The 20,504-nt window shown below is 36.8% G+C and overlaps 1 protein-coding gene across 1 annotated transcript in view; it reads left to right on the plus strand.

The window, feature by feature from the left end:
- Window positions 1–20,504, plus strand: part of SEC63 (SEC63 homolog, protein translocation regulator) — a 63,376-nt gene that overhangs the window by 38,473 nt on the left and 4,399 nt on the right. The window contains exons 10-18 of the mRNA XM_074581002.1: window positions 707–839; window positions 1,985–2,077; window positions 8,602–8,756; window positions 10,645–10,792; window positions 12,527–12,609; window positions 14,276–14,335; window positions 14,570–14,728; window positions 15,448–15,606; window positions 16,547–16,648. Coding sequence (XP_074437103.1) covers window positions 707–839; window positions 1,985–2,077; window positions 8,602–8,756; window positions 10,645–10,792; window positions 12,527–12,609; window positions 14,276–14,335; window positions 14,570–14,728; window positions 15,448–15,606; window positions 16,547–16,648 — 1,092 coding nt within the window. The remainder of the gene's footprint in view (window positions 1–706; window positions 840–1,984; window positions 2,078–8,601; window positions 8,757–10,644; window positions 10,793–12,526; window positions 12,610–14,275; window positions 14,336–14,569; window positions 14,729–15,447; window positions 15,607–16,546; window positions 16,649–20,504) is intronic.

Here is a 20,504-nt window from a genome sequence, read left to right on the forward strand (position 1 = left end):
TGTGACCAGTTTATAGCCACGTTTTTGTCATCGTTATTCTTGAGTCTAAATGATTCTTGCTTTGTATATCCTTAATGCATTTATAGACAGAAGCAGTAGCCCATTTGTTCTCTTTCTGTCTTTATTCTGCTAAACTAGAAAAGCTGCTGTATTTTAATTCCCTCTTTCCCAAAAGGCTCATTTCCCTCATTCTGCTACGTGCTGAATGGGGTACTGTTCCCAGTTGATACATTTCTAAATTTTACATTATTTCTTATTTTATCTGCTCAGAATTGTTCACAGTATTCCATGTTATGTCTTAGCAGAGCCTTAGTGCCATTACTATTTCTGTATTTCTGCAGGGAATAACTTTCAGCATACTGTTCTCGCTGTTTCAGAAGGTGGTTTAATATGACAATACAACTTTTAAAATACTTATCTATCAATACAAATTTACTCAATGCTATTCAAGGAAAGTTTCTTGTGTGCAAATCTTTACTTCCCTCATCGCTTCCACATTGAAACAAGGCATTTAAAGACTTTTTTGACTTTTTGGAGCTGCATTACGAATAGAAATGGCGAATGTTCATCTCTACAGAACTTTACAGGGAAAAGTTACTTAAAGGGTTGCTTTTGTGAATGTAGCTTTTTTTACTTGTAAACTGTCCTCCTCCTGTATTTGTTTCTCTTTAGCACCAAAATAGCTAATTGTGTTTAACTGTTTTAGTTAATCAGAGAAATTGGTGGCATAAATTTAAAGAAGAACGAGCCTCCGCTCACCTGCCCTTACAGCCTGAAAGCCAGAGTTCTGCTCTTGACTCATCTCGCCAGGATGAAAGTTCCTGAGGTCCTTGAAGAAGGTAATGGCTTCTTCCCTAATTTGATATTGTTGGAAACAGAGCAACACATTGCGTGCTACAGTACTCATTCTTGTCCATTAAAGAGTTGCATGGATCTCTGCTTAGTGATCTCTATGCAGTATACTTGGTTTTTCAACTTTAATGAGTCTTTAAAACACTTACTTACCACTTACTCATGCTCTTGACAGTCCTGTCATACTGATATCCTACTTCTTAATGCTTTTTGGCTGCAAATGTTGACTTTGATAATTTTTTTTTCTCTTTGTAATAGGATAAAATGTTAAAATGTGTGAAATATACTTGCTTTTCAGAGTAAAGAAATTGAAGACAAGCATAACATTGCTCTCTAACATTTCCATATGTGGCTATTTTTGGAGTTTTTAGCTTACTGTGTGAAGCAAAGATGACAAGATTAGAACTTTAAATATCAGTTACATATGAACTTCAGTTTGTGTTTTGCAGTTTTTCATACTTGTAAATATGCAAACTGAAAGCTTCTAAATGGAGTTCTTAAGTTTCAACTATGAAACTCATGGTTTCTTAGGCTGACCAGCAGACTTGAGTTGTTCTATATTTTAATGCAAATTAAAAAACAAAACACAAGCTTTCCTTCATTTTTTTTCTAGTTTCTTTCAAAAGAAAAATGATGATTTTTAAATAGTTACTAAAAATCTCTCATCTTCCTTGCCACTTAGTTACTGTTTATACTTACAGCTTCAGAGATCTGTATTCAAAAGTAGTTAGTACTTTAGAAATAAAGTTTATCCCAAAACTGGTGTTTTACTTAAAATTTAAAATCCATTTTTTTAAACCTGTAAGTATCTACAGAATTCAAGCTATTTTAATAAGACTGGTAAATTGTCTGTGCCATTCTGTTGCTTTTTCAGATGAGCCTGGTAAATACTTCTTCATTTGATGTGGAAGCCACTTGCCTGGAATACAAAAATCTCTCTTAGCGCTTGCTCTTTCCTGTTTTGTTAGGGAATGTTACAGATGGATGTGTCAATGAGAATAAAGTGCTATTTTCAATAACACAAAAATGAATATAAATGAGGACTGCACCACTAAATGTCCAGTTCATGTAAACTGTCTCATTTTTTTCCTAATAGAAGTGCAGCATAATTGCAGCCAGTTATGTCTTGCAGATCAGCAGTTTATCCTGAAAAAGAGTCCTGCACTACTTCAAGAAATGATTAATGTAATCTGCCAACTAATAATAATGGCTCGAAGCCGGGAAGGTAAGAAAAGAAACAGTATAATTAAAACCAGTAAATAAGATTCTTCATTGCAATACTTCATAAAGTCCTTGATTCTTGTGGGTACATAACCTGTGATATTTAGAAATGCCTAAATGCACTTTTTGTCTTTTTACTGTAATGAGAGCGCTCTCTATTTTGAGGATTGAAATGCTGCAGCCGCTGCCAAGCCCTACTGTGAAATTCATCTTTAGTATGTGTGTTCATCTTGTAATTTTTGCAATTACAAGTTTCTCCTTAAATGCAATTGAAAACCTTTTCTTAAAGTTCTCATCCATTTTTGGTAGTAAGGCACTTAGTATAAGACAAATTAAACCTTGTGTTCATCCATCTTTTCATTCACACTTTGACGGTTCTTCCCCTCCTGTTATGAGTGTCACTTGTGTTTTGAATCATTTCTTTGTATGTTGCTCATATTTCTCCATTTCAGGATCCTGTGCTGTTTAGCCTGTTAAGTAGGGTTTTTTTTCTGAACTTGTAGGGGCAGGTGCTTTGCTGTAATTCCCATAGAAATTATAATTTAATTGAAATGTCATATTTAAGCTTTTTTATTTTTACTGTAAAAAAGGCAATTACACTGGAAATGGTTGCTTGCAGTGTAGAGAAACAAAGACTGGGATCTTATTCCTTTATTCCAACAAACATAGGCAAGGCTTTTTTTTTTTTTAATGCCGAACTAGTAATTTGTTTGTTATCAAATAATACTTACTGGTTGATCTTTACTATACCAAAACTCCTTTAACAAGCATTGATAGCCTCCTAACAAGAATGGTTTTGGGGAGTATCTTTCCCAGCACTATTGCAAGTGGTGCTGGAAATCGTGTTCCTAACCAGATAAAGTATGAGAGGGGGGACGTGAACAGATAAGGACGTTGCATGCTGGCTTCCGTGTTTTATTTTAGAAAGAAGTATTGATGAAGTATATTTCTAGTTCTCTTTTAAACCCTATCTTTATTTGTCTGCGAGACTGCTGGGGAGAAAACTTGAGACCTGGAAGTAAACAGTAGCCATATTTTTCATTCTGGAAGTAGTCTTCACCAGACATTAGATTATATTTATTTGTTAGTGAGTATCAATTAAGAGCTCAGCTGTGGATATGTTTTTGTGAATATTCTCCAGACTAGTTTTGTAACGAAGTTGCAAAAAACCTATTAGTTTAATAATATATTTCATAAAAAGCCAAGTAGTTGAGTAGCTGTTTTGGAAGTGTGGTTGTTTTGTTTTGTTTTGTTTTTTTAAAGTTTTGCTAGCTCAGCCAGACCGAGTCCATGTATTATAGCTAATTATGAAGAGAGCTTGAATGAAGACATCTTTTTACTTGTTTCTAAGCCCTTGTGTGTGCCAAATGTAAGGTTTGTGTTGTCTTGGTTTTTTTTTTTTTTAAATCTGGATAGGCTTTTTATAAAAGTTCTTCAAACCTCTGGAAGATGTCTTTTAGGATGGCCTATGTATATATTAGATAGCAAGTACTTGTTGGCTCTTATGCAAAATAAAACCGAAATAATACAGCCAGAAGCCTTTTTTATGGAACAGAACTGGGAGCCTTTGAAAAACGCAAGCCACCTATAGCTGTTCTTGTAGAAGCTGAAATAAGATACTTAACAGAGTACATGATATACTTTACAGCTTGAATGACCTCCAGGTAGCTGTATTATTCTCCTCTAGTTCTGTATATACCTTTTGGAGATGCCTTTTTAATTTGACAGTAAAATGATTATTTATAGATGCAGTGTATTTAATAAACTGCTTTGGAGTTCCAGCAATGAGTCTGTGAAGGCGGATAAGAATTTATAGCTGTCGTTATGTAAGGTAGAAGTTACTTCTGTAGATTTGAAAAAAAAGTAGAAGTGTATCATGGGTATAGTTGAGGATTTGTTTGGAATTTATCAGATTTTTCTCAAAATTATTTCCAAAGTTTTATTCAGACATTTGTACCAAACACTTCCTCTCACTTCCATGCCAGTGCTCTCAGCACAAAGCGTTAAAAGGAAGGTGATAACAAACAGTTACCCATCAGGCCAACAATAATGAATTTGAGGACTTGAAGGTAAACTGTTTCAGAATTTTGTCTTTGATCTAAAGGAAAATTGCCATTTTTACTACTTGTCACTTAGCAAATTTTAAATGTTGGCCCTGTTTTTTGATGACTGTGCATGTAGAGAGAATTTTGCCCCCCCTGCTGACTACTGGTGGGGGAAAAAAATGGAAATTGAAAAGGTGTCATTATTTGTTTACTTTTTTAAAGGTATGAGTAAAATTAACTTTAATATTGAAAATTTTGAGAGACTATTTTGTTTAAGTTTATGTATTTGTCATATTAACATAATTTTAAGTGGCTTAAAACTTAACTACAGATATTTCTGCGTTTAGTTCTAATTTTCACTTATGTCAGCCTTGACATGGTACATAAAATTATCACATGCTGTAATTAGCCGTAGATGTTCAGTCCTGATCTGTGAAAATACAAAGATGATGGCATGCATTAACATTAGCTAAAGAAATATTTTGTGGAGAAATCTTATTTTGTGAAGCCTAAATTGATGATGGGATGAGGAGACTCATTTCATGCTACATTCATTTGTTTTTCAAATATCCTATATTATTATTATAATTACCTTAAAAGTTTATCCTTAACCATTTACGCATACTTCGTGATCACGTCTTTTGAGGAAAAGCACCTTGGATGGATCTTCATAATCTTGGCACTTTGTTTTCCTAGTTAATTTTAAAAATGTCCATGTAGCATTCAACTGTTGGTCCAGTATCAGCTGTTCTTGAAGGAGATGCAAGAAAGACTGAGATACATGAAGGACAGCACATCACAGAATGAGACTTACGAAGCTCTGCTGTCTGAGCCCTTCACCAGGACAAGCATCCTGCCTCCCCAGATAGCGAAAAGTGGTACCTCAGGCTGCAGGCTGCTTATGCATCCCCATAAAAGCCACAGACACTGCCTTTCGTATCAGACCCCGTTAGAAACAATCTGTCATCAAAGAAAGAGTGTAGGTTTGGCATAAAAGACGTTTAATCATGGTTACTTCTTAACTTTTAACAGAGCTATCATTCTTTGCGAGTGAGTTTGAATTTGTTATGATTTGGGTTTTGTTGTTCGTAAGGAACAGTTTTAATTTGCTTTCATAAAACCAAAATTGATACTATTTTCATTTCAGTTCAGTCAGATTTTAGTTACTGCTAAGCTTTTTCCAGCACGGTGGAATATGTGGCAATTATGAGCTACCTTTAGATAAAATGTACTCTCTTTCCTGATTTCCACATAGTCTGTGAGACTTTCTTTTCACATGCAGCTCCCTGAAAATACGCTATGCTCTGTGGCATCCCTTGTTTTGTGACGATTAACTGGTAGTTGGTAATCAGGGGGTCTCAATTATCTTGCTGGCTTCTTTGAGATCATCCTTAAGTATCGTAAGCAGGTGGCTGCTCTGCCAAGTGAGGCGTTTCCTGCCAAAAAACATGGAATGTGCTCTAGTAACTGTCTGAAGAAAGGTTAGGTGTCAGTTCAGTTGCATTCAGCTGCCAGTCCAAGTGCATTTCTTAATTCAGGTGGGAAGCTGGAGTGTCACTTAGAGGTTGTGGTTTGACCCAGGTATAGACCATTCCTTCACAAGCAGCTATGATTTGCGTTTAAATTTGTGATTGACTACTTTAACGTCATATGTTTTGGATGATTAAAGGTCATCTTGTCTTGTGCACTTTTGACAAGCAGAAGTTGTCAAAACATGTGCAGTAATGGCTTTCATTTTATGGTGGGGCTGTTGGGTGTTGTTAAAAGCTATACTGTCTCTCCTCAAATCCGCTCTTGGGGAATAGGAAGTCCTGTGTTATTTTTCAGGAAACCAAAATAATGTTCTACAACTTTGTTAAAATATTTTTCTACTGTCATATAGATGATGAGTCAATGCTTTAAAAAAGAGAAGCATTTCTATTTTGACTAGTGCTCTGTGGTCTCAGAGCTCTAGGTGAATTTCCTGCAAAAGCCCAGTTTGTCAGAGAATATGTAGGATTCTTTTATTAACTTGGTTTTCAGTATGTTTTTTTTTTTTTAATTTAAATATCCTATGACTTTCCTTAGCAGCAGCCAAAAAATTATGGGGGAGGTGAAGGATAGGTAAGATGGAAAGTAAATTTTTTTGCTGTTTAGTTGGAAAATTAGTCTTTCCATTACTACTTTTTTTGAAAGGTAGAAGTTAACATCTTTGTTACTTATCAGCATTTCTAGCTGGGAGTTCCATTCATAATCACAGAATGGTAGGGGTTGGAAGGGAGCTCTGGAGATCATCTAGTCCAGCCCCCCTGCCAGAGCAGGGTCACCCAGAGCAGGTTGCACAGGAACGCGTCCAGGCGGGTTTGGAATGTCTCCAGAGACGGAGACTCCACCACCTCTCTGGGCAGCCTGTTCCAGTGCTCTGCCACCCTCAGGGTAAAGAAGTTCCTCCTCATGTTTAGCTGGAACTGCCTATGCTCAAGTTTGTGCCTGTTACCTCTTGTCCTGTTGCTGGGCACCACTGAAAATAGCCTGGCCCCATCCTCCTGACACCCACCCTCTGGTGTTATTTTTCTCTTTGCTTTGTGTATAATCTTCACAGTGTTTATTAGTATAATGGGTTTAAAAAAAAAACAAACCAACACAGCTTCTGCCATGTAATTTGATTTGATGACTGATATATTTATAGCTTGGTGTAATTAATGAATAAACAGGCCATTTGAGGGGACAAGGGCAGGTGGAGCAGAGGTGGTGGAGTGATCTTTCATATGCATTTAACATGCTGAAGGACAAGACAAACTGAAAACACCGAATTTGGATTTTTTTTTTTTGGTCAGATTTGTTACCTTTTCATAGTTACTCTGTAAAATGTTTTAAAATTAACTTAAACTTGCTTTTTATCAAAATACGTGGCCATTGGCACTTAAACCTTCAGCAGTTTTTGCTTTGGTACCCTTTTGGTCAGGTGCAGGTTGCAGCCTGTCTGCCTTCTCACCCAGGTGTAAGTAAACCTGCTTTTATCCACGTCCCTAATTGTCTTTGTTGTGTGGTAAGCGCGATCGCGCAGCCCTGACAGAGTGGGCATATTCCTTCTGACCATCTGTCTAAGCCTTCTATTGAAAGATGCCTCTCTGCCGCTGTTGTGGTGTCACAAATATACCAATACCAGCCAAATACATCCATTACCAAATCTGCGTATTTGCATACGTATATATTTGTGTGTGTACACACAGAGATACTTGTATCCATGCTTATTTTTATATATTTATATGCAGAATATACCCGTAACAGTCAAGGTAATCAAAGGCTGGGGTTTTTTTCTTCTTTCTGAGCAAAGGTTTTAAATGGTAGGGAAAATACACATGCTGACTCTTAAATAAAATGACAGGCATCATAAATTACCAGTGCTTTCTGTAATACTTGTTTAAAATTGCTTTCAATCCTTTATGTGCCACATATGAGTTCAGAAAAAAAATTAAGAATGAAGTACCTTAATTTTCGCTTGGCTCGCTGAAGAGAATCTAACTTATTTTTCTGTTTCATGGTAAAGTGTATATATAGAGTGACCCGAACATTGCTCATGAGCTGCAGGGGAATTCTGAAATGAGTTTTCTAAACAGGGTTCTGAGAAGTCTTATTTATGAATGGACAGTTCTCTAACAAAGTTAAATAGCACTATATGGAAACCTGTCTCCTTTGCTTTTCTGTTTCTCTGCAGACATGAAGAAGAGTATTAAATAATTGATTTTTTTTTTTCTTTTGCTCTGTTCTGGCTAAGACTTTCTCCTTGTCTGTCTTTTGATTATTTTAATTATGTAGAGTATATCCCTCTTTGTACTTTAAAACATTAAAGGAATTACAGGTAATTTCTAAAATAAAAGTCAAATAGATGTTTGCTCAAATACTCTGTTTAACCTCTAGGTTTACTTATAAAAGCCATGCCTTTGATATTTTTATAGTTACTCGTACTGCCTTCTAACATAATATGGCCTGCTTAGTTTCAGTTATACCCATTTTTTTTTTTTGCACGTAAAGGCTGCTACCTTTATGTTTATCTCAAGATAAAAATCTTATAAATAATGTATTGTATTGTAAAAGATTAATGTTTAATGATAAACTGTATTTAATGATATGCTTACGAATTTTGTGGGTTTTTTTCCCCTTGCTTTTTTTTTTTGTTTTAAACTTAAGTGGTGGAGTTCTTATAATAATTGCATTAGATACACTGTGCTGCTCTTTCCTGAGACAATGTTGGATGGAAGTCTTTCCCTTTCTTAGAGTTCAGGTGTGATAGTCTATATAGAGGGAAGAAAATGTCTGCTGAGCTGTGTGACTGCAATGAGAGTAAAAAGGCTGCCTGCTTAATTGTGCTGAACATTTTAAGATGCCTCTTTCTTTTGCTTGACTAAAACCGAGGTTTTCTGTAGTCTGTAACATAAGTATACATTGTAAAAGTGTAAGAAAAAAAATTAAAAATTCTATTATCTGTTTCATTCTCCCCAAGAAAGGGAGTTCCGTGCTCCATCTTTGGGATCTTTGGAAAATTGCATGAAGCTTTCCCAGATGACTGTCCAGGGACTTCAGCAGTTCAAGTCTCCCCTTTTGCAGCTGCCTCACATTGAAGAGGACAACCTTAGGCGGGTCTCCAATCATAAAAAGGTATAAAACTATGAGTGATACTTGGTAACATTTTAAAACATTTTCCGTTACTTCTTTACCTGTTTGCCTATAAGGTAGGAAGGTCATGAATTACCTAAGAGAATAAAAATGTTTCTTTAAAGGCCATCTCATAGAATCATAGGATGGTTCGGGTTACAAGGGACCTTGAAGATCATCTAGCTGCAACCCCCCAGCCACGGGGAGGGACACCTCCCACTAGACCAGGAGGTGGGAATTAAGAACAGAGGTCTTGTCATGTAAAAGATCAGTCTATGTAGGCCTTGCAATCAGAAGAAACAGAGTTTCTTTCTTATTACAGAGTACTATCTCCTATTTAATATAACATTTTTCCAGTATAGAGCTGGAATACCCAACTGGGATTTTTTTTTCCTCCTTGTTTGGCTTTACAAAATTCTTAATCTGGTTTGATTGAAAATATATTTGGGAGGTAGCACAGAGGAGTTCATAAAACGAAAAAATATAAATCAATTACTGTAGGACGTATTTCAGATTTTGTCATCCTTTATGTGTGAAAGAGGATGCTTTAAAAACCTATTGTTACATAGTTGCATACTGCATAGATACGTAGCATGCAACCGCATAACATAGTAGTAGCACTGCTACTACGTGGATAAGAATTGGTATTTGTAGAATTTAAGCATGAAAGAGAACAGTCGTGTCTGAATACCTGCATATGTATCTTCACTCCTGTTGCACTGACTGCATCACTGTATTCAAACCGGCTCGTCTGTTTGACTGTAGTGTATCTTCTAGGAATTCTTTGTTAGAAACAAGCAGTTCTCTTCTAGTAGAAGCTGTTGACTTTTGTGATAGTCTTATTACAATGATTAATTCTTATCCATCTTAAAAATGTTCTTTTTATCTAATGGAATTTTGTTTAGCTCTAACTACAGCCTTAGGTGGTGTTTAAATGTTTCTGTGTTAGTGTGAAGATAGAGAATTCTTAAGTACTGATTTTTTTTTTAATCCCCTTTGAAGATTCATCAAATAGTCAAGTGGTCTTTTCGTTTGGGTGAAATAAAAGAACCATTCTCCTATAGGTATCATCAGACACTTACTTTTCTTAATCCAGCCCTGAACTACAGGGAGCCTACAAAAAAGTGCACCATTTTAAATGTATTTTTTGACGTGTGCAGTGTAACAAAGTACAGAAATCAAGAATTTGGCCATCTCATAATCCTACCTGTCCTTCCCCTGGAAGAGGGATGAGACCAATTTATTTGGCTTATTTGTACAGAATTCCCATTCATTGAACTTTTCAAAAAGACAGTCCTCTGGAGTGGAGGTATGGTTAGTCTACCTAGATGCATTAAGTAGTTTTAAATGAAATACACATCTTTCTAGTGGACCGAAGTAATCAAGTGTTCAGACAAATCTGTGTTTGTTTTATCCTTTTTACTCAGGCTTTCAGATCTTAAAATGAATGGTTTTGGATTTGTTTGCAATTCGGTATTAAAAAGAAAGAAAAAAAAAAAGTAACTTCTTCCTGCTAATATAAATCACAAAGCATTGGATTACTCTAAATAAAGAACCCAATTAGTAAAACTTTCTTGGCTCAGCTTTCTGAGGAAGCTGTCTGAAGTAGTACTTTTAAAAGGAACGTGTTCAGTGTCTAAGGGGTTGACATAGTATGGGACACACCAATGTTCAAAGCAGTACTATTTAGCAGGTTTGAATGCAACCTCTTTGTTTTATTGTTTCTCAAAACATATGCTTGCTAGTTTCCTAAAGCATGTTTTTTATAAGAACAAATCAAATGCTGTGTATGCGTTAGTAATGTGGGGATACAAATGATGTGTTTTCAAGAGGTTTTGTGGACTGTGTTCTCTGCTACCATGTGACTTCCTTTTTCTTTTTTTAAATTCAGTATAAAATCAAAAGTATTCAGGATTTGGTGAGTTTGAAAGGTTCTGATCGTCGTAATTTGCTGCATTTCCTAGAAGATAAGAAATATGATGAAGTTATGGCTGTCCTTGGCAGCTTTCCGTATGTCACTATGGATATAAAACCCCAGGGTGAGTGGGAGGTCCTTTTGTTCTGTATATGTCGCTCCTCTGACATTTTGATAGTCTGTTGGCAGTAAGCTTTTGGAGGATGCTGAAACACAACTCAATGTTATTTATGTGGCCTGGCAATTACATGTTTTTTTGAGTGGCGGGCTCTTGCACGTAAGATTTATAGTCTGAGGAGATAAAGTACATTAAAACATTTCACAGATTCCCAAGCCAGCAGTAGTTTCTCCTGCAGGAGCTTCTCTGGTATTTCATCCGTTGATTTAATATTTCGTGAGCAATGTGGATTTCTGGTTGAAATACCACTTTTATTAGCTGTCTTAAAAAGTTGTGCTTATTCCAGAATTTATGCTCAACTTACTCCAGCATGGAGAGTCCTTTGTGAGATTTTTGAGTTGGAGACCCTGGTGACTAAATATTCATGGGTTCCTTTGTGATAATCCGTGTATGGTTTTTATATCTGGCAGAATTTGTCCGTGCTTTGCTTAGCTATGTTTTGTGTGCACTGTTTCAATGAATGTATAATGCTCTGGCTCTCTGAAGATGAGGTATAATATTAAGCAGTTCCTGTTAGGCAGCCTTTCAGTGGAAAGTGAATTGGTTCTGCGGTCGCCTTTCCTTTGTAGAAGACTAGTACTAGTAAATACGAGATATGTGAAAGGTTGTTTCTAATTTGCATTGTTAGTTGTGGTAACAATGCGAATTAGAAATTCACAATGTGGTATGTTTTGTTTGGGTAGCCTGATTTGTAATTTGGCTTATGTATAGTCCTCTGTGAGAAGCAAACATTAATGGAAAGAAGCAAAAGTCTGTTGAGCTTGGTATTTCTAAATGTTGTTTTAAAGACAAACACAAAAAAGACTTTATCTTGTAGCACAGAATTGTACGCAGTCGTAAATCTGCCTAAAATTTAGTATTGGAGTGCTTTCCCGTATTTTGGCAAGCAGTCCTTTTCTGCCTGTAGTCTTCATTTGTCACACAACTGTACTCGGGTGTGATATGGAGGATTAAACATTACACATGCTTTTCTATTTAGCTTGATATTACCATTTTATAAAATATACATGTAAAACTAGTGAATAGTAAAACTGCTTTCTCGGGTGGTGGTGGTAGGAAATCCACACTGGGATATAACTCTATTCCTCCCCAGCCTGGGACAATATCCAGTTCATCTACTGGATATATAAACTCCTCAGTGGCTTTCCTGTGGATTTTATGTTTGATGTTTTAGTTAAAATAATCATTGTTGTTCTTTTATTTTCCTTTGCTTTCTATTTAAAAAAGAATTAAATGCATGATGGTTAATGTGGCATTGAAATTGAGTTGTTAATCACATGAAAGTCAGGAAAATCAAAGTTATGATTCCCAGAACAAATATAACAGGGTCCCTTTGGTCATGTGTGGTATTTCACGTTTCTGAAGTTTTATGCTTTAATATATAATGCACAATATTACAGAGTTATGGTTCCCACAGCAGCTATAACTTTGAATTTTCTAACTTTCATGCAATTAAAATTTCAAACTCAATGTTGCTGTTTTATAGTTTGCTGAATTACCAGCCCTCATCCTAATAGTATATTTGAGGTTGTAGGAGACTTATTTAATAATATTTTGAAATTATTTTTTGTTAAAAAAATCTGGAATTTGTATGCTTATATTTAGACAGAAACAATGTCTAATGGACAAACAAGGCTTTAAAGAAGTTTAATAGATGTGTTGCTTTTCTTTTTACACTAGTTTTGGATGATGAAGACAGCAACAATATTACAGTGGGTTCTCTTGTCACTGTTTTGGTCACACTAACAAGACAGACCATGGCAGTAAGTATTAAGAATACTTGTTCTTTCAGGGTAATGGCAAGTATATGCTAATAAACAGGCATTTCTTCTTTGCAAGCTAACATAGCATTTTGTAGATTTAACAGTAAAATTAAGATTTGAAATTGAGAACTTATGCTCTTAATCCTCCCTTATGTTTTTTTTTTTTTTCTGAATTAGAAAGTTTTCCTGGAATCAAACCAAAGTTCAGTCTGACCCGTTGCAGTTGTCTAGGGAACAGTAAAAGAATATGGCAAGCGGTACTGCCCTGAGGTTTGTAAATAACAGGAAAAGAGACATTCAGAAACTTCATTTTTGAACTAGAAGAAAGTATTCACTCAAGTCCTTAGGACAGTGTTTGATTTCACTTTATGTGGGCTCATAATGTTACAAATCTCTTGGGTGTTTTAGACACTTTTATGAAAGAAACTCAGTCCAGCAGAATATACATAACTTAATAAAAAGGAGGTATACCAGTGCCACATCAAGAAAGTGGACTGCTGAATGGGTAGCAATGTGGCATAACCACAATAATACTACACCCTAGTAGTTAAAGTTCTGACTTGTGCTTTATTTTTAGCTTAAAATGTAGCAATGGCTTTCTTTGAACAAAAAACTTGAAGCACAGAAACTAAACAAACTTAGTACCTAATGAAGCCCACAGTGTCAATTTTTGCATCTGTACTGTGCAGATAATCGTCTTAAGTAAACGGAAAGTCTGAGTTATGCCTCTAAGGTAAAGCATACGAGCATGAGTATGACAGTTGGTCAGCCTAGCCATCGAAGCCAGTTCAGCAGAAAGCAGTCTGTATATATAAGTACCGCGTGTTCACACTATGGATTTCAGAATGCATCATCTCAATGATAACTGAGGACACAGTAGGTAGAAAGTAAAAGCACTGTGTCGCTGTGCTGGACCTTATAAATGAAGGAAACTGAAAATTGTGAGCTTATTGACATTAGTTAAAACATCTGACATCACATAGAAAACTCATTTAAGATGTTTTCTATGAGAATGCTGCTAGGCACTCTGGCATTGAGATGCATAACCTAAAAACCTAGAGCTAGCCTTTTGTGTGATGCTTTTTTTATGGTGGTATCTCATATTTGCCGTATTTATGTAAGACAGCTCCTTATTACTGATTTTTATTTTTATTTTAAATGGCATGTAGTATGTTTCGAAGAAAGAAATGCATGAAAAAATTCCATTTGCATAGAGATGTTCTAGTCTACATAATACTAACATTGTGTTTTGCCTTAACGTTTCATATTTCTGGTTTGATTTTTGTCCTGTGTCCCTGAGTAGCAGTGCAGCTGTTGAAGTTTTTAATGCTCTGGCAACTGGAGCAGAATCTGCATTTTTACTACTGCTTGCTTTTGTGATACGGGATTTCTGTGCTTTATAAAACAAATAGATTCTTTGGAACAAGATGACATGTTGTTACTGAATTTCTTTATAGTGCTAGTGATGGAAAAATCCTAGACCAAATGTTCAAAACATTGTTCAATTTTGATCTGTTAATCTGCTGTTGTGTTTGTCACTGATAAAAGAATTTGTAAAACCTTCAGACCCGATTAAGATGACTTAGTTTAAGTTCAAATATAAAATAATAACTTGCTCTTTTTGTACAGAGAGGCATTAATAGTTTTCACATCTTTCTCTAACCAGGAAGTGTTTGAAAAGGAACAGTCTATATGTGCAGCAGAAGAGCAACCAGCAGAAGATGGGGTAAGTGAACAATGAATATTCCTTGTGCTGGCTAAAGGGAACTTCCTTTCAGATCTTGAGTTGCTAATTGTGCGCTTCTCAAGCGTATTTTTTTTCAGGAATGCCTGCTGAAGTGTCTTTTCAGCTATGCTTTCTAACTTCCTAAGTTACATCTAACTTTAAAATGCTTAAAGTACAGTGAATGCCTGAAATTTAATGAACAGAATAAATATTTTAAATACTGCTTTCCTACAGCAAGGAGATGTCAACAAAGTTAAGAGCAAAGGATGGCAGCAAAAGAATAAAGGAACCAAGAAAGCTTCAAAATCAAAGAAAAAGAAGCCAGTGAAAAAGAAACCTGTGCCGCCTTCGTTGCAGCCACCGAAACAGCAGAAGCAAAAACAAGCTAATGGGGTAGCTCATAGATTCATTGATATTTTAGTATTTAGTTCAGTTTTTAATTCCTAATCTGATGGGTTTTTTGTATCTGTCTGTTGCTTTTGTAAAGCACATCTCCTAAAATAGCATTTTTTTCTTTACATTTCAAAATTACTAGTAAAATAATCAGGGTGCCACCACAGTGACGCTTCCAGTGGCCTGCTGAAAGTTGTGCCCAACTACTTGAGAAGTCTGGCTTCGTAGTCCCTTCTTATTAGTTCTTGTTATGCTGTCTTCTGGGAAGTGAATTGTTCTGTACTTTCTATTTTTCCTCTAAAGGAAAAAACTGAAATGAGACTTTCTTCTGGTAAATTAAGTAGCTTTACTACCTCTATGCTCCCACTACACGGTGTTTTCTCCACCTCATGGGCCATGTTGTAGGTACTTTCTTGTATTCTCTCTTCTTTTCTTAATGGCTTTTTGAAACGTGACCCCAGAATCAAATGCTGTTTTCTCCTATTTGTGTTGTGGATGCCATATGGAGAAGGAAAATTGCTTCCCTGCTCCTCTTAACACATGAGGTGAAAAGGATTAAACTTCACTGTAGATATACTCTGTGACACCAGAAGAGTGTAGATCAAAATAGAAAATAAGGGCTACGACCTTCAGACAGGTGCTGTGAATGCTGCGTACTACAGAAATGCAGACTAAGTTAGACGTTTTTGGTGGTTGCTTTTTTTTTTCTTTTCCATTAGGAAGTAGTTGCGAAGGAAGAAGAGGAGGAGATCTCTGATAAAGGAAGTGAATCTGAAGAAGAAGAAACAAACAGGGACTCTCAAAGTGAAAAAGATGATGGAAGTGACAGAGAGTCTGACAGAGAGCAAGATGAGAAGCAAAACAAAGATGATGAAGCTGTAAGCCTTACTTTTTCTTGAAGGGTAATGTTGCCTCTGGGGTTGAGAGAAAATGCGTTTTAATCCTCTAGCATCCCCTCAGGCTAGGCAACACTAGGATGAAGGAGTAATATCTGTTCTCCAGAGGTTTCTAGACCTCATTCAGGCATAAGAGCTTTGTCATTGCAAGCCTGTCTCAGAGAGAGCAGTGAAGAGTCTTTGCAGAATAGATAGGAAAACTTAAAAGTGGCATGAGAAAAATAGCTTAATTTCAAGGAGAGATTGTAATGTTTCAGCTTAATTTGATTAGTAGCTGCTGCAGATTTTGTGAGATAAGGCCTGTGCTTTGGACTTCGTTCTTTACATGCAGTGGCTGTTGCATACTGACGCTATGAGCATGCAGTAGTTGAACAAACTTGTACATGGGCTTAATAGACTCCAGTAACTATTAATTATTAAGTTAGTTATTCAAAATTGTAGGTTAAGAGATTGTAATTGAGAATGAGGCATTGTGGTGGTAGATGATTTCTGCACCACAGGTGTTAGAGTGGAAGACTTGAGAGTGACAGCTGGAAGTCCTGTACAGGGTGAGAATAAGCTTCTCATGGGAAAATAATCATCAAGCTTGTAATTAGGAGTCTTACAGCTCAAGTAGTGAGTGTTTATAGGCAGTGCTGTAGAACTGAGTTTAGAACATGTGGCAGTCCCACAGATCCATGTTTTGAGATGTTTTTTGTTTTTTAATATTAACATGGATGGTCTCTCTAGTTTTACGATTGCTTGATTTTTTTTGCTTTTCATTGTACTGTATAACTTAATCTCTGCGTCCTTTTCCCTTTTGTATTGTTTCTTATTGCACAAGAACTTGTCATATGTATCATTTCCATGGGCTAAAATGTCTGTTTATTTTAATGCAAAAGATGGCTAGTGCACAGTAACTCTTTAAACTTATCTTTGACAGGAGTGGCAAGAATTACAGCAAAGTATACAGAGAAAGGAACGAGCCCTTCTTGAAACGAAGTCAAAGATAACGCATCCCGTTTACAGTCTTTTTTTCCCTGAGGTCAGTAATAGAAAGCATTACAGTTGTGAAACGTGAGAATTAATATAATACAAATTAATTGCTGTTTTTATATTTTTACTGTAAATAGTGGACTCTTAAAGTCTAGTACGTGAAAAAATTGCTAATCTTAACTTTAAAAAAAAGTCTTCATTTATAAAATCCTCTTAAACTCCTTCAGGTACTTCCCTAAAAGCTTTTAATGTATTATTCTTTCTGTCCAGTTCCCAGACATTTGCAAACTTGAATACAATTTAAGGTTCCTTTTTGATGGCAATAATGCTAAAGTTTTTTTTCTGCTGATCTGCTACATAAAGATAGATTCAGAATGAAACCTTTAAGATATATTCAGATATATTGTGGATGGCTATCAGAGAAAGGGATGTACTTGAGTGGTGACTCAGTATAGTAGATAGGCCAAGGTGTCTCTACAGCAGCCTTTGGTGTTGAAAGTATGTTCTGATACACCAGTTGTTACACAAACAGCTAACCACTCACTAAGTGTCTGAAAACCCATTACAGCAATGAAACCTCCAAAAAGATGGGATTTTTTTAAAGCATGGGTTTTGTGTTCTGAGCAAATAAGTTAGGTCTTTGGGAGGTGACCAGATTGGAACCAGGAGGAAGCAGTATTTGGCCATGCCTTCTTTCCAGGCCAGTGGTTCAGAGGGTTTCCTTTGCTTCCCTGCTGTCTGTCTGGGGAACTTACGTAGGATCTCTTCTCTCCCATCACGCTATCTCCAATAACAGGGAGGCGGGATGCAAGGCATATGCATATATATATATGCAAGGATATACAAATAAACCAAAGAAATTGTTTTCCAGAAGCCCTTAGCTGAGAGTCGTGTGGCCTCACGACGTCTAGTTCCGTAATGGCTGATCTTAATGCTGTATTTTCCTGACACTTGGAGGTACGCTCCTGTCTCTCAATACAGTTTCCAGCAGTACACCAGTATAACAGGAAAAGGTGTACTGGCATTCTGCTCTTCTGGCTGCCTTAGATCATGTCAAAGATGCAGCTGAGTCTTAATACCTCCTTGCTGCGAAGGCAGCTGGCTTTGGTCATCGGTCTGAGCTCAAACAGTGAGTACATGCTATGCCCAGTGCCACAGGGGCACTATTTGTATTTCTTTTTTACTGCACTGAGGATTCCTTTGGAGACTTTGCTTATTCTTACTCTGTACAAAGCTGCTTAAGCTTCATCTGTGTGTAACCAAGCTGCTGGTGGGTTTTCTGATAAAACCTAAATGCAGTACTATGCTAAAAAAATGTATCTAGGGCTGAACTGAATACTTGAACTTGAAAGATACACGCGTATTATCTCATGGTACTACAGTTGTAAGTTTTCCAACCTTTCTTCACCGATTCCCTGAAAGTTGAATGCAGCTGTACTTAGTGCTGTAGCTGCAGTTGGAGCATGTTCAGATAGAGTTGATTTGCAACATCTGAAGAGCAGAATCCATCATACTTCCTGGGCGTTTTTTTCATCTGTCATTTAGAGTATTTTGTGTATTTTGGTCATGGCTGGTTCAGAGATGCTGGTTAAGGATGAAATGCTGTAGTTGTGTGAATCTCTGTGTTTCCAGAATTTACGGATGTTTGAGTGTAGCTGAGCCTAATATATTTATTCTCAGGAGGTAGCCTTAACGCTGTTTCATCTAAGTTTTTGGGCAGTTGATTACTCTGCCAGAGATGCATCTTTTATCTATGCAGGTTCCTAAATAATTGTCTTCTACTCCTACATCCATGGATCCAGAAACTGCACAGATTGTAGTTTTGACATTTTTAGGTAGAAACTGGCCCTGGTGTTCCAATTTCATGAACATACTGGTTCTCTGGCATGCCAAACCTTGCACCCATCTGTTAAAGGGCATTTTGCCCGCGTGCCTGTTAGCTTGCCAGATTCTCACAGGCATAAACTTTAAATTCCACCCAATAAGTGAGAGGAAAATGACACTCCTGCAAGTTGTCCTTTCTATAAAAAAGCAGTGATGCTTTGGGGTCAGGAGCTTTACTTCCAATGAGTTTACTCTATAGATCCCTTTGAGCATTAGATCAGTGGATGTCATTTGTTCTGGTATTTTTTCCCCTCCCCTCCCCCCCCAATCCCGGCTGTTATTTTTACCAGTTTTTGTGAAAATCCAGTTGACAGTTTTTGTCTTTGTTCTAAAAAAAATTATTCCTTGCCATTGAGAGTGGTGGAAATACGCACAACGCATAGTAAGTCAGCACAGTGTTTTGGTAGCATCAAAAATAACATATTGATACAAATGCAGTTTTTTTTCTGTGATCAGAGTCCTTAGGCCCAAAATGGCGAGTAGCCATTTCTGTAATGGAGCTAGCTCCTGTAGTTCTTGTTCGTCTGTACTGTTTATGCTGTTTATCCTTCTATTCCTAGAGGCCCCTTGGCTAGGAAATAAACACTTAGACTGCATAAGATTCTTCTTTGCTGCAGCTGTCGAGCAGATTGACATTATATTTATTGTTGCAACTTACAGATAAAATAACTTATGCCTTATAATCACATGGGAGAGTTTTTCCTAAAGAAAATCACCTAGTATAGTTGTTAAAAGGACTTTTTATCATTCTTCAAATTCTGGTCTTAAATACTATGTGAGTAGGGTTTTGTCCTGTTTTCAGTTGCCTATTGTGCTGAACACGTGAAGGAATGCTGTTGCTTTACTGTGATGCAGTTGCTTTTACTTTTATACGCTGTAAAATGGGCATTAACGCATTGAGTTAATTTTAAACTCCCCTGCTTTGGGACTCAACAGTGCTAATCAGGGTGTTGTGGCTGCTGGTGTGAGTGTCTTGCCGTTGTAAATCTGTAGTTTGCTAGCTGAATATTTCAGTGAGGTGATGGTAACTATTACTAGCATAACAATTAGTCACTTGAAAAGAGAGGAGTTAATTTAGCGTTTGTAAGTTTTCAACCTGCATTATTTAAATTTCAGATCACCAAACATTGGCTTCTGAAGTGTTTAACAAAACAAACAAACAAACAAAAACCAACAAAAACACAAAAAAACCCCAAAAAACCCCAAAAAACCCCCAAAAAACCACACCACACCAAAACTATTGAACTTTTGACTCTTTCAGTAGAGACAAAAATTCTTCAAATTCTAGATATTAACAGCATTTGCTTCCCACCTGTGGAATTTGGAAGGGGCTCAGTGGTGGTGTTGAAGTCCACTGTGTGCTTTCATTCAGTCCTTCTAATGCTGTTAGATTACAAACAAAACAACCCCTTTGATGTGGCACCAACGCAATGAACTGATTGTTGTTGGTGTAAATATATAAAAAATTGATCTCCTTGTTTGGAGCTTAACTTGTAACTGTTATAAGATGTGCTCTTTAGGGCTGCACTCTGTTACAAATGTGATCAGTTTCCAGACCATCAGGGGTGGATAAAAATTGTTTTGGAACACACTTCAGCAATATATCTTTTGCGTTGTCTAAAAGATGTGGGGTTTCTCCCCCCTCCTTCCCCCCCCTCAAGGATAAGATTATGCAGTTGTGACTGTTACCTATCTACTAAAATACTTTTTCATAAAATTGAAGTCTTCCCCTCATCCTCCCCCACTTTTTTAAAGAAAAGACTTAAGGAGGTGAAGGAACAGAATCACAGAATCTTCATGGTTGGAAAGGACCCTTAAGATCATCGAGTCCAACAGTCTCTGCCACATCTAGACGTTTCTTAAACACCTCTAGGGATGGTGACTCAACCACCTCCCTGGGCAGGCTGTTCCAGTGCCTGACCACTCTTTCAGTAAAGTAATTCTTCCTAATATCTGATCTAAACATCCCCTGCCGCAGCTTCAGACCATTTCCTCTGGTCCTGTCATTATTCACCTGGGAG

This window comes from Larus michahellis, chromosome 3 (genome assembly GCF_964199755.1).
Source record: "Larus michahellis chromosome 3, bLarMic1.1, whole genome shotgun sequence".
Lineage (NCBI taxonomy): Eukaryota > Metazoa > Chordata > Aves > Charadriiformes > Laridae > Larus > Larus michahellis.